We start from the raw sequence: 25,811 nt of genomic DNA on the forward strand, positions 1-25,811 counted from the left end.
TTCTTGTTGTTAGTTATTGAAATACAGTAAGTATGTGTGTGTTCTGTGTAGGTGAGAGGGAGGGGAGGCACGGGGAAGGAGGGGTGAGGTATGCGAGGATCAAAAGAGAGGGAGAGATACGGATACTGATACTCCTTCTTCTTCTCCTCCTCCTCCTCGTTTCTTTCAGAATATGATTTGATCCCCGTCTGTTCGAGCCTGATCCGTGGAAATGTTGCCAGCAGGTAATATCTGCATAAAATCTACGTCGACAGTGTATATAAGCGCACACAGAGCAGGCAGATGTGGATTTATCGGGCCGGCGGTGGGCGGACTGGAATCCTACCTGTTACCTGCTCCATGTGAGCCGTTTGGAAAATACATCACACTTGAAATATTCACACGAAAGGTCAGCGCTGACCTTGGAAAAACTCAAGCGTCCTTCATGGTCTTTTTCCAGAGCTGTCGAGCGTACGGCGTTAGCCCGCGTCGTGAAATGGAACATGGTGATAAATGAACTGTTAAATTTAATTTATGGACCTTTTAGGACTCCTGACATGCGTTAAAAGTACCATTTTGAAGCATGGAGTCCTCGGTAAATTGAGCTCCGTGTGTCAAAAGTGACGTCTTTGTGTAAAAAGAGCGTTTTAAAACAGAGTAATTGAATGTGATCAGAGGTGGAGAGAGTACTGAAATATTCTACTCAAGTTAAAGTACCACTATTTTGATAAAGATTTACTTAAATACAAGTAAAAATGGCCAAAAATGTACTCAAGTTAAAGTAAAAGAGTAGCTTGTTTATAATGTACTGGTTTTTTCTTGTGTTTTGCAAAAAGGACAAGGGAACACAAATCTCACATGAATTGTTTTTTAATTAATTTTAATTTTAATTAATAATTTTACAAGTGCTGACAAAATAAAATATGTAAACACATAAACATGGGTCAAAGGTCACAAATGTCACTCACTCAGGGACCTTAATTAGGGCCAATTCACCTGTCCTCATCATTCACCTTTCCTCATCATTCACCTGTCCTCATTATTCACCTGTCCTCATCATTCACCTTTCCTCATTATTCACCTGTCCTGATCGTTCACCTGTCCTCATCACTCACCTGTCCTCATCATTCACCTGTCCTCATCGTTCACCTGTCCTCATCATTCACCTGTCGTCCTCATCATTCACGTCGTCCTCATCGTTCATCTGTCCTCGTCGTTCACCTGTCCTCATCATTCACCGGTCCTCGTCGTTCACCTGTCCTTGTCATTCATCTGTCCTTGTTATTCATCTGTCCTCGTCGTTCACCTGTCCTCATCGTTCACCGGTCCTTGTCATTCACCTGTCCTTGTCATTCATCTGTCCTTGTTATTCATCTGTCCTCATCGTTCACCTGTCCTCATTATTCACCTGTCCTCGTCGTTCACCTGTCCTCATCATTCACTGCAAACGTTTTCAGTGTGTGAATTGTATTTTGTTTTCTTTTACTCAGTAACAAAAAGTAAAAGTAAAATCACAAATGTTAAACATCACTGTAAAAAGTACAAGTACACCAACAAAACCTACTCAATTACAGTAACACGAATACATTTAATTCATTACTCAAATTCTCAGCATCCTCCACACATCAGAGAGACTTTCACAGGCCTTTATGCCGATGATCGGTGATTTCAAAAGTGACAAATGTGTGCAATTTTGAGTCATTTACTCTGATTCTACGGGAGCTTATTTACATATTCTAACCCCCCGTGGTCTTATTACCTCCTACTCTGCTGCCATAGTAGTTTATCATCCCCTCGGGGAACGAGTTTTCAGCGAGTAAAACACGTCAAGACTTTTGTTAAGCAGGGTATATTCAACATACAGTAGCTATAGTGTTGGTATTGCACTTCGCCCTCGGTGTATTAACACTAATATTGTTATAATGAGTACTTCTTGCTCAGTTTACTTTCTTGGTATCCATGCACAGCTCTCCCCCGTTGGATTCTATATTTTAGCCTCATGTGCAGTTTTGCTTTGATATTTTAGTTTCCTTCTGAAATTAATTAGAGGATCAGAAAAGCATGGCGTTCCACCCCATCCACCCCCCCACACACACACACACACACACTATACAAATACTAGTTTTCTCATCATTTGGGTGTTTGAAGACACATAAAAGGAGACGGCGGCACTGCAGACTGGATTGTGCTTGTTGTATTTTACTGTATTTTATCACTGCTGTGTTCATTGTGCAGCAGTGGAGGTGGATGGTGGCAGGGGGTGCAGGGGTGCAGGAGGGAGGCTGACAAAGGCTGTTCTGGTTCCGTCCCCAGGGTGTTCCACTGGTGGCAGCTGGCCTAATTCCCCAAAATAGCTCATTGATGGTGGGGAATCAGGCAGAGTGGAAGTGATCGCGCGGAGATCCGATTCAAGCTGAGCTCTGAGACGGGACGGAAACAGTTCCCTGTGCTCTCACCTGGGTCTCATCTAACACACACACATACGAGTCAAATTTTTAGTCAGAGGTGAGACACACACACACACACAGATAGTTACCTGTCGCAGTAACAGGGCAATTTTGCCTTTTTTTGTCTGACTTTATGACCTCTGACCTCTGTTAGTTATGTCAATTATATCAAAAATAATGAGTAAAGCCGAAAAGGAACAGTTGTGATGCGTGGTAAAAGCAGTATTAGTACAAGTAACAGTATCAGTTGTATGACATACAGTACAGAAGTATTACTAGTACTAATATATGTAAACGTAGCAATGACAGATAAGATGGCAGTGACAGTGTAAGTAAAAATAGTGCTAATAGAATGTGTCCTATAGTCTTTGTACTTGCAAAATCTGTTGTAGTAACATTTAGATGGAAATAAAAGTGAAAGAAATAAAGGTAGTAGTAGTTGTATGGGAACTAGTGAAAGTAGTAGCTGTAACAAATCGATTACTTACTGTTTTGATCATCGATTTATAGGTTTTTGAAGAATTAAGACAAGTTATCAGATTTTTCAGCTTCTTAAATGTGAATATGTTCTAGTTTCTTTGCTCCATATAACAACGAAATCATTATAATAAACTAATTTCTGGTTTGTGGACAAAAACAAGATCATTATTTCCAGGTTTGAGAGAACACTGATATTTTATGGACCAAACGATTATTCAATTAATCTAGAAAATAATCGACAGATTAATGGATGATGAAAATAATCTCTAGTTGCAGCCCTAGTTAGTTGTAGTAGTGGTAATAATAGTAATTGTAATTGTGAAAAGTCAAGTATAGTTTTTTTCATACTAAAAATTTTTTATTAAAATGAAATAAAAAAAAGGACTGTAAATACTAAAGGTATAAGTATTATTAACAGTAGTGATCATTGCTGTTGAAGTCTTGTACAAAGTACCTCAAAGGTGACACTTGAGTAAAAGTACAAGTATGTTACCATAAAATGACTTTTTTTTTTAATATTACTTAAGCACTTAAGTCTTAAAGTATATGACATTTCCTGTACTTTAGCGTACTTTAAGTTTTGTTTAGTTTGGTCAGTAAGGGGCCGGTCAAGTGAAAATCCCACTTTTTGAGGAATATTAATATTAATGATGATGTTTCACATAATTTCAAAATAAAAGTGTTCGTTTTGATATGGAACAATAAATTGTTTACAAAAACTGCAAAAAACGTACAGAAATAACTCATTATAACTTCATTTTCAGTGGCGGGCTGCATGAAATTGATTGGGACCTATGCTCTATACAAACACAGACCATAATACCAACTCTTTATCTCCTTCTTCTTCTGGTTTTATAACAAAGAGTAACAAAGGCAGTTAGCGGAAATGTAGTGGAGTAATGTAAATAACAACAGTGTAATTGTATAGTCGTAGTACTGCAGTGTTATAGATACTTCCTGTGACTGCAGTTATTTCACATTGTTGTGTTTTCATCACTTTAGATGACTTTACCATGCAGCAACAGTGACAACAACATAGAATCGACACCGCTCTGTGTGTGTGTGTCTGTGCTGTGAAAGTCACAGGCGGGGAGGAAACACTTGAGCCAAAAAACACACACACTTTCACACACGTACACACACACACACACATACAGTACAGAGGGCTTCCTGCTACCCGTTTCCCTGTGTTGGAAACCATTTGCATGCTCTTATCACATTGCGGGCCCGATTGTAAAATCGGGAAATCTGAATTGTACATTTGCATACGGGCGTGGTTTCATTTCAATGACGCACGCGACGTGAGTGGTGACCAGAGCGGCGTGTGCACATATCACTCAGTGATGGCAACCACACTCTGCTGTGTGTCATATTCAGAATGTGAGGCAGGCATCACATGTTTGATTTAACGTGGGGGGGGGGGGGGGTTTCTAGTTACATCATATGTATATATATTTATTTATTTTTTTAATCACATACATACATTCTTCCTATTCCTATAAGGTTATTATATACTATAATATAATATGATGTCCCAACATAGGAAACGTAACTATATATACTATATCCACACAATGTGTAGACATTCAATTTTTGCTTATTTTAACCATAAAAGGGTCAGAAAATGTCAATTTTTCCTGAATAACTTTGAATATATGGCAGTTATTTACAATTCACTGTGTGTTAAAGTTGTGTATTAAGTATTTAAATTGAAGAAAACCAAAAAGTTGTATTAATTTACCAGATTGTGTGTGTTAAATCTGAAATGTGAACAGTATAACACATATTTAAAGTAACATTTGTTTGAGTTTTTGTCTCAATGTCCAAAAAAAGGCCAAAAAAAAATGGAAACTACTGTATTTACAGGTGTTTTTCCAACTGTCTCCTCTCTGGTGACAAAGACGCTGATTCGCCGGCTTCCTGCAAACAGTGCGAGTGGAATTACCGTAATAACGACAAATTCTCTGCGTTCAGAAACAGTTGGAATTTTTCCGATAGCACAAACGGTCGCATAATTACGGTAGCGCAAAGTGCGCTTGTGCACACGTGTCGTCTGCGATATGCTCGGCGTTAAAGTGTAGCCTACTTTGTTTTTACTAATAATCAATAACATAATAAGGTAAATATCTAGAATTTACTAAACTTGTTTATTTTTTATACCAAATTCTTATTTTAACGCAGATTAACGCACAAAAACAAAGTTCTAAATCGAATGCATTGTAACGTAATCCGATGAAATATCACTCTTTTTATTTTAATTATTTTATTATTATTTTGTCGACTGTTGAGGATCAAACAGTGACATAAGATCCACAGTAAGAGCTGAGTTTCGAGAGCACGGAGTGTGCAAACTGCTGTGCCTCTCTGCGTCTCTGTGGGTGTTGAACCTGCCTGTGTTTGGTATTCTGTGCAGAAAGCCTCCCACGCCCCGTGTGTCCGCCCACGCGCGGATTTGCGTCACGCAGGGAGCAGCGTGGGCGAGAGAGAGAGAGGCAGAGAGAGAGACAGGCTCTGTGGCAACCGTGCGGAATATCCCACTTTATTCTGGTGCTGCGTCAAGCTGCGTGTGGTTAGGACGCGGCGCACGGGAAGTGTTAACAAAATAAAAGCACCCGAACAGTAAATAAATATGTACGCATTGAAGTTTTACTTCATCAAAATGAATAATAATGTTGTTGTATAATGTAATCATTTTAATTTTCTTGAATGATAATAACAATCATCATTATTATTATATTTAGTAGTAATATTATTATGTTTTACAGCAGTTTGCGTTCATAATATTCTTCTAATATTACAAATGAATGACTAGATATTGACTTCAAAACTACGACTCAGCCTTAAGCATTTGCTGCATTCAGATTAAAAAGTTAAATCAAATTTGTGTTGGATGTTTCTAATGTACTTTATTAATTTTACATAAACTTTTCAAAGTATTACTATATAAATGCTGTACATGATGATGCACTTTATTCATTTATATACTGTACATACACAACATTGCTTCAAATTCAAAGAAAATGCAAATGTTGGCTGCGATTCCTTCATGGAAGAATTGAGAAAATAAATTCCCCTTCCAGCTTTTAGAATATTTTACGAATTAATCAGTGCACATTCTATCTGTAATGAATGATTTTACAAAACAATTCAATGGTTAAATATTAAATTCTGAAACACATGAACGTAATATTTTTGTCATGTGAAACCAAAGAAGAAGAAGCTCTCCAAATCGCTTTGCACACTGTATAATGAAACCTGTACTTTTATTTTTGTCGTTGGAACCGGATGTTTGTGTGTGTGTGAGTGAGTGCGTGTGTGTGTGTCTGGGTGATGGTGGTGAATAGTGAAGGGGAGTGGAGAGACACTCACACACACTCACACTCACTCGCGCACTGCCTCACACTCCTCGGGCGCGCACACAACACACATTTTGGAGGAAAGAGACGCACCAAAGACGCACGAAGGTCAGCGGCTTCTGGTGGCCAAAGTCTGCGCTTTTTCTCCCAAAGACAGAAAAAGAAAAGTTTCCAGAGGAGAGGAGACAAGTGGCGCTCGCTTTGATCAAGCAAACACAAACCTGCACTTTGCGTCTTGGGATTAATTTATTTGTTTTGTACTTTATCCGATTTTTACGCACCGTGCTCTTGCTGTGAGAGAACTCCTCTTTACGGACTTTATTTTTTATTTTATTTTTTTTGTTGGTGCACATATTGACACACAGCGTTTGTGTGTTGGTAAACAGTGAGGAGGAAGAAGGAGACAAGAAAAGGAGAGGACAACCAGGACCAGGGGCGGACCAAAGGGGGCCAACAACTCACCAGGTAGAACTGATTAGACTGATTAATCCTGCATGTGATTCCCTGCTGCTGCTGGCACATCTGTGCAAAAATAGCCTTTACGGGATCATTAAAGGTGTTTAATTTAAAATGTAGTTGCAATTTAAACTCGTCACTCTCTCCTTTAAAACTCTCTATTTGAAAAGAATATATATGAAAAATAAGAATCAATTTTAAAGGGAGTTTAAAAATAGCTCAATAGCTTGGGCACATGTGTGAGCAGCATGCACTCCACATAAGTCTGAGTCCACTATAAGACATTAAAAGACGTTTGAAAGCACAACATCTCGTTGTAAACATTCCCTTTTAAGACACTGGACAGAATACACGTGTGCACAGTACAGAATACAGTATAATTATTGTAATGTGACAAGTCTATGGGTGACAGTGTCATAACACACACTGTAGATGAGTTATTTTTTTGGGGGGAAAGTACAAATACAGTGCGTGTTTCCTGGCTCAGTTGTGTTACTACAGTAGCAGCACTCTAATAGATATAAATATGGTGGTGGTGGTTGTGTGTGGGGGACAGTAGACCATGGAGACATCAAACACCGTCACTCATGATGAACTCATGACTCTGGGGTCAACCCTGAATCACTGGGAAACTACAGTATTCCTCATTCTCTGATAAAGACGAGACAGCGAGTCTGGTCTGTGCTGTGTTAACCCTTCACCTGGAAGAAACCCTCACATCAGCCTGCAGTTCTCTGTCTGTCTGAGTGTGTGTTTGTGTTTGTTGCCTCGTTTTAGGACATTTTCTGGCACAAACGCAGACAAAACATCATTTCTGAGTTAGTTAAGTTTGGGGCTAAGATTTTGGAATTGTGCTTAAGGTTAAGGTCAGACATGAGGTAGTTATGGTTAAAGTTAGGGTGATAAGGCTTTGTTTAGACTCTACCTCCATTGAATGCCAAAGTGTGTGTGTGTGTGTAGTCGGGCTAAGTGATGCCCTCGTGCCAGTGCAGGACCTGCTTCACCGGGTTAAACGCTGAACTCGCTCAACTTGCTTTGTGAAGCAGGACCTCAATTAGAGGGTGCCATTCACAGCTGCCTTTTACACACACTCACTCACGTCACACACACACGCACACACCCGCACACACCCTCACTGCTGTGATAAAAGTGGAATAAGATGGCATCAGAAAATGAAGAAAATAGCATCATTTACACTGTGTTTTCTCCTAAAGACACAAAAAAAACAATCAAGTAAAATTGATTCTAAGGAAACACAAGCTGCTGCTGATTATTTTTAATTCTCCAAACAGAGGTTTGTCTTCTTGGCTGCTGGATTCACAATTTACCTGCTCCATGCACGCAGCTAAATATAGTGGTGCACACACACACGGCATCGTTGTTGTTGTGAAAAACCAGCAGAAAACAAGATGACAACCTCCTTCTAATCCCTTTTATTGTATTTAAAGCTGCAAAACACAAGAACTTAGTTTAAAAGTCTTGCTTTTATTCATTAATATGTCTTTTTTTGGACATATTGGCATGTTTTGTTTTTTGTTGACAAAGACTAGAAGTTTTTTTAAAAATTGGGGATACAGTATGTACTTTAAAACAAATTTTGTAGATTCATTATAAACAAGTTTGGCATCGAGATGCAACCGACCTTTATTTTCATAATCGGTGAATCGAGTAAAAATGTCAGAAAAACGTTAAAAAAAACATTGATCAGTGTTTGTCAAACCTGGAAAAGATGTCGTTTTGTCCACAAACTAAAATGATTCACTTTAATAATGATTTCTTTGTCATATAGAGCAAAAAAAACGAAGAAAATATTCACATTAAAGAAGCCGAAACAATCAGAAATCTTATTTTTCAAAATAGTTGATGACTAATTCAGTAATCGATTAGTAATCGAGTAATTGTTTCAGCTCTAGTTTGGCATCACCACAGACATAATCTGGGCCAAACAAGCACTTGATTAATTGATTAATACATAGCATAGTTTACACAAAGTCATATATGCAGCAAGTGAATAACCACAATCAACATTCACAGCCTTTACACTTACTCTGAAACGCTGAATCACATGTGACAAATCTTGACATTTCAGCTTTTTAAAGTGGGAAATACCAAATATTCCGGTGTGATATATGTACTGGTGGAGGTGTGAAAGTAATTATCACTTCTTTTATAGTAACTTTTCTTTTCAGTAACTATGTGCTTATATAGCCCTAAACTAACCCCGTTTCAAACGTGTAAGGATTTAAATGGAAAGCAGAACGTCTGCAGCGTTGAACTTGTGCGTTTTGTTTATTTTAAATGCTTTGCGTTGTCGTTGTGTGGCACAGACCAGCGGCACAGGTGGATGGACCAAAGCCTGTGATGTTAGTGCAGAATAAATTCTAATCTAAGTGTCAGCACGCGTGTGTGTAGCTCATATTGAGTGAAAATACTTTAATTTATGTACATTTAAGTTCATTTTTCGTCCCATACTTTGAGTCTAAACATCGAAAACATCACTTTTTCCATTTGTTTTTGTTTGATGTGATGTTCCAGCACTCACTGACTGACTGACTGTCTGACTGACGCACCGTGCCGACGCTCGCGCCGCACATGATGCACATCCTCCTGTTGCGCGTCATCATTTTCCCACAGTGATTTCTGCTGCATCAGTCCTCTCGCGTTTTGTTGCAGCTGTTGCATGAGATGCAACTTGGGCAGGTTGTGCAATGTTTCTGCTTTTGACATTCATATGCAAATTAGACAGTGGATTCAAACAGCCCCGTATTTGTCTTTATTTGAACTCTCCTTAGACCTGTATCAGGACACCAGGCAGGCATGTGATGTCCTCCTCTTAAACCATTTTCTATGTTATTTCTGTATTTATTATTCATATTGCTGCACTCCAATACCGCAGAAATAAATAGATTTGATTAAAATGGTTGAAAAAGGATATGAATAACATTATTTACTGTTTAAAATGAAGTAGACAATCATTTATATGAATATTAACCAGGTAAGCAGTAAATCTTCCTTTTAAAACATGAAAGAAACCTTTAAAAAGAGATTCCATCGAGTCATTGAAGCTCATTTGGAGTGACCTTTTGACCCGTTTGAGTGTTTTCTGCTTCTTAAATGTGAATATTTTCAGGGTTTCTTGGACAAAACAAGACGTCATTTTCAGGTTTGATTTGAACATTTTATGGACCAAAGAAGAAAATAATCGACAGATTAATCGTCAGATAATCAAAATAATCCTAGTTTTCCTAGTTTTCTGTGTCATGACTTCGACTGAGGACTTTACTACGTAGATGCAAAGACACGACAGCAAACTGCTTCATCTAACCTTGTTCAGCATGTGATAAACATGAGTTAGCAGTGGAAGTGATTCTTCTCAGTCGTAGTGTTGCATTGAGGGTGTTTTCGTTTGTCATTACTCAACTCGCTCGGCCTGAGCGGAGGCCTGCCTTGCATGGCTCCCTGGGCTGAGGTTCTCTGGGCCTATTCTGGGCGAGGCGAGCCCACCACCTACACATCCTGCAGGGGTGGAGAGAGGCATGTGGTCCTCCCAGCAATCCAGGCCTGCTGACTGCCACTCCTCTGTTTGCTGGGGCTTCCGCAGAGCCTCACACGCTCATAGGAAGAGTCAGAAAGGAGCCTTGCAGGTCAGGTGTTGGTGGTGGTGTCGGAGAGTGCGTTTGTCTCTGTCTCTGGAAGAGTTAAGAGTGCAGAGATGTCGCTGCTCTCGGAGATAAATACCAAATTGACAGGTTGTCGAAAAACAAAACGTCGCCACCAGGGGAAAAAAAAAAAGTGAAATCACAGGTTGTTCTAATGTGGAATCCTTTTGCGTGTAGAAACGTGACTAGAATCACAACTGCACAACTGAAATATACCACTTTTTTTCTTTTCTTTTTATATTTCACCACAAGGTGATGACGTAAAAAGCATTGTGAGAAATATCCTCAATTGTAGCTCAACGGAAAATAGCTGAAGTGTCTTTGCAGTCTTTATTACTTGAAATAATCTCCACACACGTCAAATTTTGATCTTCATGCATCAAACAATGTGGAAATGCAGGGTTTTCATGCACCTGACAAGGTACAAATTTCATGCATATTTCACAGAAATGTCTCCTTGTTAATTTGCAGTGAGCATTTTTGTGTTTGAAACAAATTATGACCTATATTATTATTATTATAATTGTGACATTATCTCAGACTGAATAATGTGCTTCTCCCACTTCAGAAAGTTTCCTTTTCTGACATTTCCACATCAGCGACTTAAGTTATACTTAAAGGTGCAAGCATAGACCAGTTTTAATTACCCACGACTGACTCACCGGGCTTCCTGTCATGATACTAAGCGAAGCTGAGTGCCATCTGGCTGTAGTATCGTCTTGACTCGAGTTGTAACCTTTTTTTAAAACATTCAAATTGAAATGATTTGTTAAAAGAATCCGTGTGATTTTTGTTACACATCAAACAAACTCCATACAGTCGCCATGACAGCATGCAGGACAACCATTACAGTTTATAGCAGAGTATTTACTGGACCATCGTCTGCGAAAAGATTGAAAAGAAACAGTGAATCGTCCTTCAATTTGTGCAGTGTGATTTTTTTTTGCAGCATGAGAGTGAGTCAGAGGAGGACTCTGGAGGGGGATCTGTTGTTAATAAATAAAGAAATGGTGTGCTTGAAGTCAGAAATGCTGACCTTGACTGAGCAGTTGTGTGGTAAATCTAGTTTGAGGCAGTCATAGAAGTTGCAGTAACATCTGAACACAAAGAAATATCTCGTTTGACAAAAAAACAAGCGCTTATTTAAGAATTTAAGAATTTTATGGCCCCTTTTTCCATCATACAGTTCTATCACTGCTCGGCTCTACTCGACTTCATAGTACCTCCTCAATGTGGGCGGGGTCGTGTACACGTGACACAAACACACAAACTATAGAGACTTGTAAAGCAGTTGTCGGAATCATTAGAATCATTAGAATCAGTTCATTAAAAAGATTTGTTCACAGAATCGTTAAAAAAACAAAGTACTTCCTGCATGACCGGACAGTGAACTGAAATCTAGTAAAGCTGAGCTGACTCGTGCGAGAACTGTTAAAAAAGAAAAAGTTTTTGCAGCGGATTCAAGAAGAAAAACTTGGCATCATTTCTGAATGACTCTTTGAATGAATTGAGCTTGTTGTGTGTTGTCTCTCAGGTATGGCGGCGGTGTTGCCGAGGACCCTGGGTGAGCTGCAGCTCTACCGGATCCTGCAGCGGGCAAACCTGCTCTACTACTACGAGGCCTTCATCCAGCAGGGCGGCGATGACGTGCAGCAGCTGTGCGAGGCCGGGGAGGAGGAGTTCCTGGAGATCATGGCCCTCGTCGGCATGGCCAGCAAACCGCTGCACGTGCGTCGACTCCAGAAGGCGCTGCGCGACTGGGTCACCAACCCGGCGATCTTCAACCAGCCGCTCACCTCGCTGCCCGTCTGCAGCATCCCGGTCTACAAGCTGCCCGAGGGCTCGCCCACGCTGCTCAGCGCTCAGGACCGAGCCAACACGGCGAGCGTCAAGATCCCCAAAGCCGTCGCGGCGACCTGCTCGGACCCGGGGAAGCTGGACGTGGCGCGGGACAAAGTGTCGGCAGGTTCGCCGCTGCAGGGAAGCAGCGAGGGTCGATTCTGGTCGGGCCACAGCAACGACAGCGAGCACAGCCTGTCGCCCTCGGACCTGGGCTCGCCGTCCTCGCCCAGAGACGCTCTGGAGGCTCTGGACGCTGCGGCCGTCCAGTCAGTCCTGGAGTGTGTGGACAGAATGGCACCCGGACTCCCTAAGACAGACCTGGCTGAGGTGAAAGAGCAACTGAAAAACAACAAAAAGCTCGCCAAGATGATCGGTCACATCTTTGAAATGAGCGACGACGACCCGCGGCGGGAGGAGGAGATTCGTAAATACAGCGCCATCTATGGACGCTTTGACTCCAAGCGGAGGGACGGCAAACACCTGACGCTGCACGAGGTGGAAATGAATACACTTTGCTGAAATTGTTGGTGTTTTTTTTGTTGTTTTTTTTACTTTGAATTAAACTCAGTTGTGTGTGTGTGTGATGTTTAGCTCACGGTGAATGAGGCGGCGGCTCAGCTCTGTATGAGGGACATGGCTCTGCTGACGCGCCGGGACGAGCTGTTCGGACTCGCTCGGCAGATCTCCAGAGAGGTCACCTACAAATATACGTATCGGACCAGCAAGTAAGAGACACACGCACACACGCACACACACCTAAACCTAACCGCAATTCAATTCTTAGCCCGAAGCTTAACCAGTTCCTCAGAAATTAGGATCTTTTTTACTCAATCTTTGCCAGATGCGTTTTGTTGTGCGATTTATTTGTTAAAAATATCTGGGACCTTCGTCAAATCCTCTTTAGATGTTGATTCCACCTGTGAAATCATTTATTTCAGTAGTAGTTGCACTGCACTCACTTTAAATAGGGAAGCTGCATCAAAATGCAGTGATACAGTGTTGTGTCTTTTGTTTCTCTGCAGGTCTCGCTGTGGAGACCGGGATGAGCCGTCCCCGAAAAGGATAAAAACAGAGGTAACGAAACACTTCTCAAATATTTGCATTGGGACTTCCTGTGCTTTTTTTGGTTAGTCGTTAAACAATGTTGTGCCAATACAAATCTGAGTAATGCCTGTAAGTAAATGTAAAGGAATACGTCGATGGGGCTCGTCTTTGTGCCGAAGGAATAGAGCAGCAGCCGCAGCTGAGTGAACAAAGTGAGCTCTCATCTCCTGACACACTTGGCCGAGCGTTGCCTCTGAGCTCTGAATGGCTCCTCTCACTTTGTGGAGCGATGATTTGAAACATGTGGCGGCTGTGAAACTCTGCGGGGACTTGAGTCTGAATGAAGAGCAGGAGATGAACTGACACCTGACCACGAACTCTGGGCTCCTAAAGGAGGAAATTTCCTGCTTTTACAGCGTTCTCCTCTGTTTGTTTGCCAGCTGCTTTTATCGGGAACAACAGAAAATTCCAAATTATACGATACACTTACAGTTTCTATCGCAAGTACGTGTTACACTAGTTTATATTTCTTCAACAGAAATAGTGCAGAGAACAGGTCCTTCAAAAACCAAGTTTCCCAGAGTGCTTCACATGAAAAAGCAGGAATCAAATACACAATAAAAACAAGAAAATGACTGACAGGAAGTAATAAAAGCACGCTCCCGTCTTCTCCATGCCCGCAGGAGAACTTCTTTGACATCCAGGAGGCGCTGCAGGCCATCCACATGAGACAGGAGATGCTGAGGGAGCAGCTGGCCTGCGCCAAGTTGAAAGGAGAGGAGATGGTCGGGCGGAATCTGCAGGTGGGCACGTGGTCATGTGTGGAAGCACGGTGTGACTTTGTTTACGATACTGAAACGAACCCTGCAGGTGTTTCCTCAGCTGTGGGACGGCACTGTCACAACGTCAAGCTTTGAATTTTTCCACTGCACATGTCATTACACTGACATTATGACACCAATGTCTCAAAAACGAATTAAATAGCAACATTCTTTTCTATTTTTAGGCCTTTTTTTCTACATTATCATAAAGAGATGGATAATTATTGTCTATAGAGCTAAAAACAATCGATTATTTATCGATTACTAAATTAATCGACAACTATTTTGGTCATCGATTAATTGGTTTGAAGCTTTTTATCATGATTAAAACAAGATTTGCGATTGTTTAAGCTTCTTAAATGTGAATATTAATAATACCAATATAATACCAATAATTTTGGTTCGTGGACAAAACAAGACATTTGAGAACACCATCGTTGCCAGGTTTGACTTGTTAAGGTTTTCAGATATTTTATGGACCAAAGGATTAACCGATTAATCGAGAAAATAATCGACATACTAATCGATTATGAAAATAATCGAATCTAATTGTCTGTTATTCTTATGCCAAACTAATAGAAACTCGACAATGTGTCGCACTGCTCCACTGGGAAACACGTTTCTTTATCACCATGAACGCTCACAGTTTAATTACACAAGCACACGCAGCTTCAAACGTACCATATGTGGATTAACCAGCTGGCAAAAATAATCCCAGACACAGACGTTTTATTCCTCCTGTTCCACAAAAATGCTGAAACTGAAAGACTTTTTATTTTTTAACCTAATTATTTTGACTTTGTCGGACGACTTTTGCGATCTCCCCCCCAATCGGCCAAACTGTTACTATGATGTCACCAGGGCGGGGCGTTTACAAGCAGTGACATCACGGACACAATGAAGTCATAATCCACCCCCTCCCCTCCCCCTCCCCTCCCTGATATCATAGCTTTACTGTCACCTTAATGGCTAAATATAGACGTATAATATGCTAATGAGCGCTAAAGATATGTTTTATTTTGTTCCCTTTAAGGCTCAAATCAAATGTTACCCTCGTAGCTGTCGCGTTCACAGGACGCTCGGCAGCAGATACGGCGACAGATTTCCATGTCGGCAGATGCTGAGGCACCAGGATGGAGTTTGATCCCCGTTAATGGTCTTTATTGGTTTCTCATGCGGCTGCTTGTGGTTTGTTCCTAATTAGAGTCAGAGTGTAGGAGGGAGAGGTTTTTTTATGATAACTCATTACCCAGACAACACATTCATGTCGTACATACAGCCTCCAGGGTGCGCTTGTGTGATGACTGTCAGACGTGCCGACTGACAGTTGTTTCCCATTTCCGCCCTAAGTTTGGATGAAAGTGAGGTGTCAAATCGTGGATGTTTGTCTGTCGCTTGAAGTGCAAAGTGTTTTGTGTCCCTCAGATGCAGCTGGAGCGTCTGCTGGCGAGGCAGATGGAGATCCTGCAGGACGCCGCCGTTCAGGAGCGACTCCAGGCTCTGGACTGGAGGATCCCGCCCGCCGCTTTGAAGTACCTCAACGACGCCCAGAACACTAACGGAGCCGCCGCCGACGCCAGCAGAGACAACCAAGGCAAGGAACGATGAATATTACTTTAAACCTAAAGAGGCGGCTGGCAATCCACTGTAAATGTGACTATTTTTCCATACTACGGCTGTTTATTGGCAAATATCAGGTGACTGATGTTTTCAGTAGACTATTTAAAGAAAAGCTTTCACAGTAAAAAATAACAATGTTATTTGTATGAACGATATATGGTTTTCTTTGTCCAGGAGTCCACCAGTGGCTCAAAGTCTGCTTTCCAACCAGCAGTCACAAGCTTAAAATGACACAAAACCTCAGTGGAGAATATTTCTGATAATATCCACCAATATAACCAATAAAAAGTAAAAAATAAATAAATAAAAAACCCAACGAGAATTGACATTTGTTCCTAAAAGGACAGGTTTTGATCAATGATGATGATAAATGGTTACTTAAGATAAGATTTAACCATTTCAATTTCAAACCCCGTCTATCAGCCTCTTTGCACCTGTAGCTTCAACAGAGCTGAAATTGAACCCTCTTATTTTTCGGCCCCTTTTTCCAAGATAACTCTCATTTTCGAGATCTGGCGGTTCATTCAACCGTTTAGGAATTACCGTGTACTGAGAGGCTGACGTCGCGAACACGTGACGCGCTGGTGAATCTTGTCTGATTCAGTCGTTCTGTGGGAAGTCCCTGCAATGACAAGTATTGTCTCTATTTCTCTGCTTTCCAATATCCATCCATCCATCCATCCATCTTTTACCACTTCATCCACATGAGGGTTGCACAGGGGGTTGCTGTGCCAATCTCTGACATAGGGGCGGAAGGTGGGGTCACACCCTGGACAGATCTTTTCTAGATATCACAAACGGTCTAGGAGCTTACGGTAATGAGAAGAACGCGTGCCAAAGCACAGACAAAACAATCATGACGATTTTAAGCGTGATTCATTTTCCTCAGCTCGTATATTTCAGGAAGTCGCCTCTTGTTGTTCTTCTCCTTGTTGTATTTGCCAAGTGCGCAGTAATAACTGCTTCTCTGTCACTTCCTCTGTCCAATAACGGGGGGAGGGGCGGGGGGGGGGGGGGGGCATCCAGCTGCAGGAACAACCTTCATCCAATTTGTCGTGCATTGTTGGTCCTTAAGCCGAATCTGAGGCTAATGTGACTTAGCGCTAATTTGAAAAGACTTATTTGGTGTCAGAAATGCCACAGGATGCGTTTGCTGCTCCGTTGGATGGCAAACACCCATCGGTACAGATTTTCCACACCCAGCCTCAGCGGCTGTCACTTTTTCTTTTTTTTCTTCTTTTTTTTATTATTCATCTCCACTTCTCAAACACAGAGGTGAGACAGAAGTAAGAGAGAGAGAGAGAGAGACAAGATACATCATTATTCAGGATTGTACTTCTGCTCCAGGCCTCATCTCATTTTCATCCTTTTCCTCCCTCACCCACTCCCGACAGCTCATTATAACACTGTTCCCACAAATCCCACAATGCACCTGTAATTATCACGCCCACGCCTGTTTACCTCCAGCCAGTTGCCTGGAGGGGGGCGTCTCTCTCCCTCTCTCTCTCTCTCTCTCTTGCCTCCCCCTCTTCTACTCTGTTTTCCTTGCTCTTGTTTTCGTCCCTGTCTTGTCTTTGTCTCCGTGTCCTCCGCTTGTCTTAACCTCTCTCCTGCTGCAGTTTGGCGTCTGCTAATTTGTCCCTTTCTCTCTTTTTATTTTTTTTTCTCTCAGTTTTTCTCACCCAACATGTTTCCCTGCATGTTAGCCGTGTTTTGTCTGTTAAAGTTAATTAAACTTCACAAAAACATCTGTAGACTGACATTTGGGTCACTGAAAACTATTTTTTTATTTTTATTATATTATATTATAGTTTTCTGTCTTTAAAATGAATTAACTGTTGAAGGCAAATGCTATAATGCTAGCCAAAGCTCGCTGAAATGAAATCGAAGCAAAGTCTCCAGTATTCATAAATATATGGTGTTTGAGATTTGAATAATGCAAGTAGAAGTCAAATCTGCCATAAACACAGAAGCCAAAGTGGCTTTTTCTCAAATAATTGTCAACTATTTTCGGTTTGAGTGATTTTTAAAGTTAAATTAAAACAAGTTTTCAGATTTTTCAGCTTGATGTGAATTGATGTACTTTACTTGATGTATTTTCTGGTTTCTTTGCTCCATATAACATGGACAAAACAAAAACAAGACACTTGAGAACATCATCATTTCCAGGTTTGGGAACCACGGATCACTATTTTGTGACATTTTATGGACCAAGCGTCTCCTTGTTGTCATCATGCATAAAGAAACATCTGAAAAAAAACACTCTAACAATCGAGAAAATGCAGAGTGAATGTGTTACAGACGTTTTACAGAAACGGCTCCATGTCTTTCTCTCTCTCTGTCTTTGTTTCTTTCTTCCTCTCAAAGAGAATAAAAGGCAAACACAGGGGGATGAGCAGCTTAACACACACACACACACACACACACACACACCCTTTGTTACCACTGGGGAAAATGACTGAACATGTAAAACACAGTGAGACGAACATCTGGGCTGATGTTTGCACTGTTCCTGTACCAGATTTGCTTGAGTCCAGTGCTGTTTGAGCACAGTGAACGTGACACAGCAAGAGTTTCTTTCTTTCTTTCTTTTCTTTTTATGTTAAGCCAGCGCTTTTCCTTTTGTTTTCCTGCAGACGATCGTCCCATCAACTTACGGGTGGTCAGTCAAAACATGCAGGAGGGCGAGCTCCCGCTGGGCAAGCAGCTCGCCAATGAGCTGAAGCGTCATCACAACCACAACAACAACAACAACAACAACAACCACAACCATAACAACCACAACCATAACACAGATGAGACCAAAACACCAGCAACAGGTGAGTTTTTTACAAAGTTAAAGTACAAGTAAATTTCCAGGAACTTTCCATGGGATTAGGAGATTTTTGCACTACACAAGTTGGAGCTATTTAAATTGCTCAAGGGCATTAAGGTCTGAGATTTTACCATGGTCACACTTCGTAATAGTGCCAAAAAACGAAACGCGGCAGCACGGTAGATTAGCGCTTAAGCGCTGGTAGCGGTTGGCAAAGGTGTTGGGTTTGATTCCTGGCCTGGGACCTTTCTGTGTGGAGTTTGTGGAGGTTCTCCGGTTTCCGTGGAAACATGTATGAATGTTAGACACGTGGTGATGACGCTCTCATTCTTTGTCCTCAGAAAACGGGACATCGCAGCGGGTTCCCAGTAACACAGAAAAGAAGACGATCAAGTCAGAGCCCGAAGACTCCACATAGTGCCTCCCCCCCCCACCACCACCACCACCACCACCACCACCACACCCAACCGGCCCGTTATAACCCCCTCCCAGATCATTCTACTCACACTTGACAGTATGCAGTTATTACTCATCAATAGATACTAAGCAAGCACAGCCACAGTAGAGCCTTAACAACCAATGTTGCCTCATGAATAGCATTTAGTTTTATTTTGATTTTGTCCTCTTTGGTTTTTTTTTTTTTTTTTAACATTTGCCAAAGCACCTAGAGAGCACGTGGAGAAGCCCCTCACTGCTCAGCAGGTCTTTGTCTTTGTGGATTAATTGTACATGTTAGACATACATGTCATTTAAGAGCGATCTGTTGCAGACATGTGTTTACTCTTTACCTCTGCCTGGGTATTTTCCTTTTTTATTATTTGGTCGAGGAAAGCCAGGTTGCAAGCAGGGACGTCGGGGCTGAGTCTTAAGTGTCGGTATCACGTTATACGACTCCCACAAAGTCCGTTTCACTGGCTTGTACTTTGAGAACTGAAGCTGCAGATGTTGCCGATATTTAATCCAACATTTCAAGTGTTTCCTGCTGATTTGGTTCCAGCTATTTTATGCCAAATCTTTCAGTCCAAACAGAGAAGAATAATGATACACAATTTGATGGATTGCCAGTCAATTTGGCACAGACGTTGATAGTTTCCATAAGATGAGTACTAAAAAATGAAGGTGAGCCAATTATATCATGGCATCCATGTTACTCTAAAGAGGAATTAATTAATCTTTTGGCCAATGCTAATGTTTATGACCAAATCCTTGTCAAACTAATAAGAAAAATAGTGTACTTTGTATTGAGTTTCTATTGGAAACAGGGTTTTCACGCACAGCTGTTTGCGTGTTGGCAGCAAATTTGAAGATTAATTTCACCAAATCGCTGTCGCCATGAATTTTAGTGGTACATTCAAGGTCCCAGTTTTATGAGATTAGAACCGTTGCTTTGTGTTCACATCATAGAACGTATAATTATGAAAAAATCAGTCAAAAGTAGCCAATTTAAGATGGAAGCAATTACTTGTGATCTAATTTTGCGGTTATGGCCACAAATGTAATTGTCAAGGATGCAGTGGCTGCTTCAGTAACAGTCAGACGTTTAAAGGAATACTTTAGCTTTGTGTTACTAGAATGAATAGAGGTATGATGTTTTTGAAAAACTCAGTTTCCTCTGAGTTGAGGCTAGAAACAGGACCAAGTGTCACTGGTGAGCACGTAACAAAGAAAAGAGTGAAGATATTTCTCATCTCAGGGGAAACTGAGGTTTGGAAGCACAGTTTTTTTTGAAAATACTACCTCTATTCTAGTAACACAAAGCTAAATGCAAATCTGTGAAGTATTCCTTTCAGCAGCTTTTGTCGTTAGCTTGTATTTTCCACCACACGTCTACAAATGGAACTTAGGCATGTGTGTTTGTACTGTAACTATAGTTCATAAAGTACTGTACTGTAGGGAGAGTGTTAGGATTCTAGGATTCAGCCCCAATAGTTTGTTTTCGATTTTTTTTGTCATTCGCTTCAAATGGGGAAAAACGGGAGAAGGTGGGGGATTAACCCCGCCCCCTCCTGACTCGTCTTGTGTATATTTATGAGAGGTCATTTAAAGAAGAGGAGCTGTTGTGGACCGAACGACTGAAAAAAAACAAAAAAAACAAACAACCCTCTCTTCACTCGTCTCGGTGCGATCGCTGGGCTGGCAGGGGCCGGAGGAGGAGGAGGAGGAGGAGGAGGAGGCCGAGCTAAATGGTTCATTTCACTTTGTAATTTAGCAAAACACTGAATTTGAACCAAAACCTACTATCTTCTACTAACAGGGATTATTTCAGGAATAAAGACTCCTGTGTGTGTGTGTGTGTGTGTATGTGTGTGTTTTTAGAAGTAATCCGACAACAACCTTCAGGAGGGCCCCAAGGGTCGGAAAACAAAAATCCCCTCAATATGAAAACTTTCACCTGAAGACAATAAAATACTAAACACGGCAGGTTTGTGGCAGAAAAGTCAAAAACTCCTCCTCGTTCATTGCTGTGTTCGCGAGAGCAGCGATCTGTGTTGTGTAAATAGTACCACGATAACAACAATAGTGTTAGCCTAATCCTTCAGCCAGGGTTTCCCTCCGTCCAGTGCAACTTTGCTGTAAATCTTTTGGTGTCAAAATACAAGTGTTTATGTATGTAGAGCAAAAATCCTTAAAAACAAAAAAAGAACGATACGTGTCACTGATATATTTAAAAAGAAGAAAAAAAACCCCATGCTTTACATGATGATAATGTTGGTTAACCTTAGCTCTTAACAGTTTTTAATCCACCTGTGATGGCCATCAGTGCATATTTAAAAAAAAACAAGTGTTTTTTGCTGTTTAGCGGTAGATGCATAACAAAAAAGTGTTCACTGTGTTCTTGTGTGTGTGTTGCAGCATTGTGTAAATATGTCTATGAAGTCCAAACTGTTAATACTGTCCATACAACGTAGACTAACTCTCCCTCTCCCTGCAGATAGTATTAGTCACACTCAGCGTACGTAAAAATGACAGACCAATGCAATATTTATGTAAGTAATAAGTCAAGTTTTTCATTCTCTATGGATCCATTGTTTCCTTATGTGCTCAGTAACTGTAACGTGTCTGTCATTAGGGCGAGAATATTCACCTACAGTGTGGGGAAATATGTGCGTGTGTGTCGTCATCATTTTTCCGGGTTTTAAAGACATTGTGCTCTTTTCACGCTGTGACGTTGTTTCACGCTAGAGAGGATTCGAGGTAAAGATCATGAGGAAGAAAAAAAAAAAAAGAAGAATCAAATATCTAGTTCACTAAAAACTCCAGGAGATAAAGCCATTGTGGTTTGGGACTGAAAAACAAAACAAAATCAATAGCCCGGTTGGCTGAAACACTGGCCCGAGATGGTGTGTGACTGTGGCACGATGTCTGCAGTCTCACTGATCACCGTCCTCCTCCTCACTGTTTATTGTAAAGTGATTAGATTAGGCTTCACCCTAGTTATGCACCTGTTTTTTAAACACTAATATATTTTATTTGTTATACACATAAACATTAAACTTTATTTTTTTTTAAACTCTACTGTGTGGTGCGTTCTGTGATCAATGTCGTCTTCACGGTTTAATTATCTCTCATGTTTCCTGTATTGATTTTGAGATTATGGATAAGGTATTGAACGATAATCTGATGTCAAATGGAATTATTATTTTCATAATCGATTAATCTGCAGATTATTTACCTTGGGTGTTTCCCAAACCTGATGATGTTCCCCAATGTCTTGTTTTGTCCGCAAACCAGAAATTGATTTTTTTTTGTTATTATGGAGCAAAGAAACCCGAAAATATTCCAATTTAAGAAGCTGAAAAATCAGAAAACCTCAAAAAACACTCAAACGATGAATCTAATTAATTTAGTAGTGGAGTAATGGTTGCAGCCCTACATATTAGTGGCAAGTTTAATATAAATCATATTTGTTTGCATACTAAGTCATATTAACTGCTAACTGTTAGGCCCCAGTGTGTAAGTTAGTTGTTAGGTCATTATTATTATTAAGCCAAAAGGTCCAAATCCATACCAAACATCTCCAAAGCATTAATTGGCACAAAGTCAGTTTATACAGTAAATGTGGGAGTCTGCCTTCAACGGACAAAAGTAACGACGAAGGTTGAATTTCCTTCAAAAACAAAAAGCTAATTAAACCAGTAGGATTATGCACTTGTTAGTCATACATCAACTTAAGTGAGTAATGGAGCAGAAGAGGTCTGTGTAGTGCCGTAATCACGGGTTACAGTCCTGGTAACGCGAGTGATAACAATGTTTTGCTGGATTGTATATTCCGGGTTGCAGGGAGGAGCTGCAGCCAGTTTCAGTGTCTCATTCAAAAAAAACATTTCTGCGTTTGTTGCCTTGAGAAGCTGAAAGTGAGGCTCATTCGCAGGCCGTTGATCAAGGCAGGGGAGCTGGGAAACTTCCTAGTGTCGTTTGTAGTCTGCAAGATGAAAGTGCCGGCTCAGCTACATTTAAAAGACTTTATGTGTCCTGTGTTTGTTTCCTTTTGCCTTTTTTTAGCGCGATGAATCCCCTTTGCAGGCCATTTGCATCAGCGTCACATCAACACATTGTGAAACTGGCTGGTGACTCACTGTGACGCAGGTCATTTTCACATACCTCCCATCCTTCTCTTCTCCCTCCCTTTCTCCCAGTGTCTCTCCCTCCCCGCCTCCATCCTTCTCTCTCTCACACACACACACACACACACGTAGACAGATATTCTCTGGAGAATGGCTCAGCTCATGAACACCCACGCTGGTTGCTGTTCACAGTGGCAGCCCTGCTTGGCACTCTAACGGCCTCCCCTCCCTGTCCTCCTCCTCCAGTGCAAGTCACTGATGATGATGATGATGATGATGATGTGTTGCCGTGGCAACGGCTCAATGTGGGCGGCTCCACGGGCGGTGGGTGGAAGCCAGCCGCTAAGCAGCGTGGGAGGGATCTGCCGAGCGCACCCATCACCCTCATTTTGAAAGGAGCAGGAAGCTGACTGCTTTTGAGAAGGTGTGGGTGTTGGTGAATTATCGCCTCTCCTCCCTGCAGCTTCGTTAGGAATTGCCTTGTTTGTCTCCCTTCCTTCCTTCTCTTTGTTTTCTTCTTTGCCGCCGCATGTGGTTGAAATGCAGCTCGTCGTGGGGGGAGTTTTGTGCAAAATTGAACTTCAGAGTGCTGCCGTTAGTGTCTCATGAGGATTCTCAAGGTAGACACTTGAGGGATAAAAGCAAAGGACATTTAAGTCTAAAACACAGGCAGGAAAAACAAGCTTTCCATGTTGTTTTAAAGCCTTTTTTGCACACAACGTCCCTCTTCACATGCACATGTCTCAGTGAGTCTCTTGTGTTCTTAAATGATCCTCATAGTCAAGTAGAAATCGACGTTGTCTAAGATCTAAAATGCAGTTTGATGTTCGATCCAGTTGCTCAAACAGAGCTTGCATACTTGTCCCACCATATCATAAATTTAGACCAAATACAGTAAAGATGAAAGAAAAGCAAACACAGCAAACTTGCATAGTCATCCATAACAGACTGAGAAAAGGCCTCATGATTTATCAACCAGTATCAAAATAACGTGTTTATTATTCTCTTTGAAATTGTGGATTCCTGTAAAATAACAACCCACATTAAAAAAAAGATTTCGTTGGAATTTCCCAGTCACGAATTACGCACAAATCAAAGCTGCTGAGTTTGGGTTTCTTCCAGTCGACGTTGTCCAGATTCACTGATGGTTCGCGGTTCCAAGGAAGTCGTTATTAGTCACCGTCGATGTGTTTGTTTTAACCCCACTTTGGAGCAGCCAGGTGGGTGGAGTTTACTGCCATTCAGATAAAGTCGGACAAAAAGTTTCTAGCGATGCAGATAAGCAAAGTGAAGCAGCATTTAAAAGAAAAAAAGAAGAAAAAAAAAACAACCATACTTTCCAGTGAGTCATTTCATTCGTAGAGTTGATGCCTTATGTCACATTTCCACCCACCTGGACACACAAAGAGGTCAAGACTGACGTTAAAGTGCTGTCAAATACAAGAATATACAACATACTGAAGGACATTTTGTGTGGGGAATCACATTTTACAGAAAGATTTACATTTGCAAATGTCAAATATACAAATATCAAATATCAAAATATAAAATATGTAAATATGCACCCTGCATGTAAATGATCTACTAATTAACACTTCAGTCTTTGTTTTTGAGACCTGTTTGGAACCTATTTTTTCTGTGACTGTGACCTTGGTTGCCTGTGACCCCAAACAGACGTCCCTTCTAACCAGGAGGTGGCGCTGTGACCGTCTGCTGTGAAACCGCAGGAGGTGGTGGTGGTGATGATGATGCCGCAGTACCAGAATAATTCACACGGTGTCAGACCATGACAAGACATCATCAAACATCTGTGCTGCTCCTGATTCCATTCATTAAATGCTGTGAAGAGAGCGTCGCAGCAGTGAAGCTGCACAGATAAAAGTGACCAAGTTTAACCAAACAGCCAGATGGAGGTTTATTTTTAACCCTTTAATGAAACTAATTTGGCCTGAAAATTCAGAGGTTCATCACAAACTATCTCTCAGATTCAGTGTATTCTTTTAAATCACTTTAAAACCCCATTTTGCAGTGTGCTATAGACCATTTATCCCCCTTTCGTCCCTCTATTCTTATATTTTCATTCTTTCAGTCACTATGCGTGACATTGTCTTCGTGGTTTCATTTCTCTTTTCCTTTGATTTATGCTGTCATTTCATTGTGTGGCTTCGCCTTTGTGTCGCTCTCTTTTTGTTTTCCTGTCAATGCATTTCCTGTTTTTGATTTATTTGTTTGCCAAAAGCACTTTTAAGATTCAAGATTTTATTTGCCATTACTACACGCACAGTTACAGTACTAGAGTTCCCTAGGATGATTCCAATTACCATAAAAATGCTACCCACTAAAATGCACTGCAGTATTATTACCTTTACTGTAAATGTTTTTATAGTTGTTTAGGAATATCTTGACAAAAACACTTAAATATTCAAGTGATTGTATTTGCCATTCCTACACTCACACTTATACTATAATGAGAAAAAGAAAGCTATAAAATTGGTACATACATAGGAATGCATTTAAATACTAAATACTTAATACTAAAACTATGGCATATTAATGTTTAATAATATTATTTAATTTCCTATTTTTTTAATCATCTAAAGTGTGTTATTTAAGCTAAATAAACTGTATATTATAATCATTAAAAGACTTGCTATAGAATGTTTGTTTACTGTCACAAAGTAATACAATCACAAGAGAAAACACCGCCTACTACGCTGTTGATGGACA

At 40.8% G+C, this 25,811-nt stretch overlaps 1 protein-coding gene across 1 annotated transcript in view; it reads left to right on the forward strand.

Annotated features, from left to right (window-relative positions):
* The window catches only part of LOC131455388 (NGFI-A-binding protein 1-like), a 34,221-nt gene extending 12,186 nt beyond the window's left edge, over nucleotides 1-22,035 (forward strand). Inside the window, exons 3-10 of the mRNA XM_058622984.1 lie at nucleotides 6,649-6,727; nucleotides 11,912-12,714; nucleotides 12,811-12,944; nucleotides 13,242-13,293; nucleotides 13,947-14,066; nucleotides 15,510-15,678; nucleotides 18,341-18,523; nucleotides 18,861-22,035. Of these exons, the coding sequence (XP_058478967.1) occupies nucleotides 11,914-12,714; nucleotides 12,811-12,944; nucleotides 13,242-13,293; nucleotides 13,947-14,066; nucleotides 15,510-15,678; nucleotides 18,341-18,523; nucleotides 18,861-18,937 (1,536 nt within the window). The 5' untranslated portion in view covers nucleotides 6,649-6,727; nucleotides 11,912-11,913 and the 3' untranslated portion in view covers nucleotides 18,938-22,035. The remainder of the gene's footprint in view (nucleotides 1-6,648; nucleotides 6,728-11,911; nucleotides 12,715-12,810; nucleotides 12,945-13,241; nucleotides 13,294-13,946; nucleotides 14,067-15,509; nucleotides 15,679-18,340; nucleotides 18,524-18,860) is intronic.
* Nucleotides 22,036-25,811: the final 3,776 nt, after the last annotated feature.

The sequence above is a fragment of the Solea solea genome, chromosome 2, assembly GCF_958295425.1.
Source record: "Solea solea chromosome 2, fSolSol10.1, whole genome shotgun sequence".
Lineage (NCBI taxonomy): Eukaryota > Metazoa > Chordata > Actinopteri > Pleuronectiformes > Soleidae > Solea > Solea solea.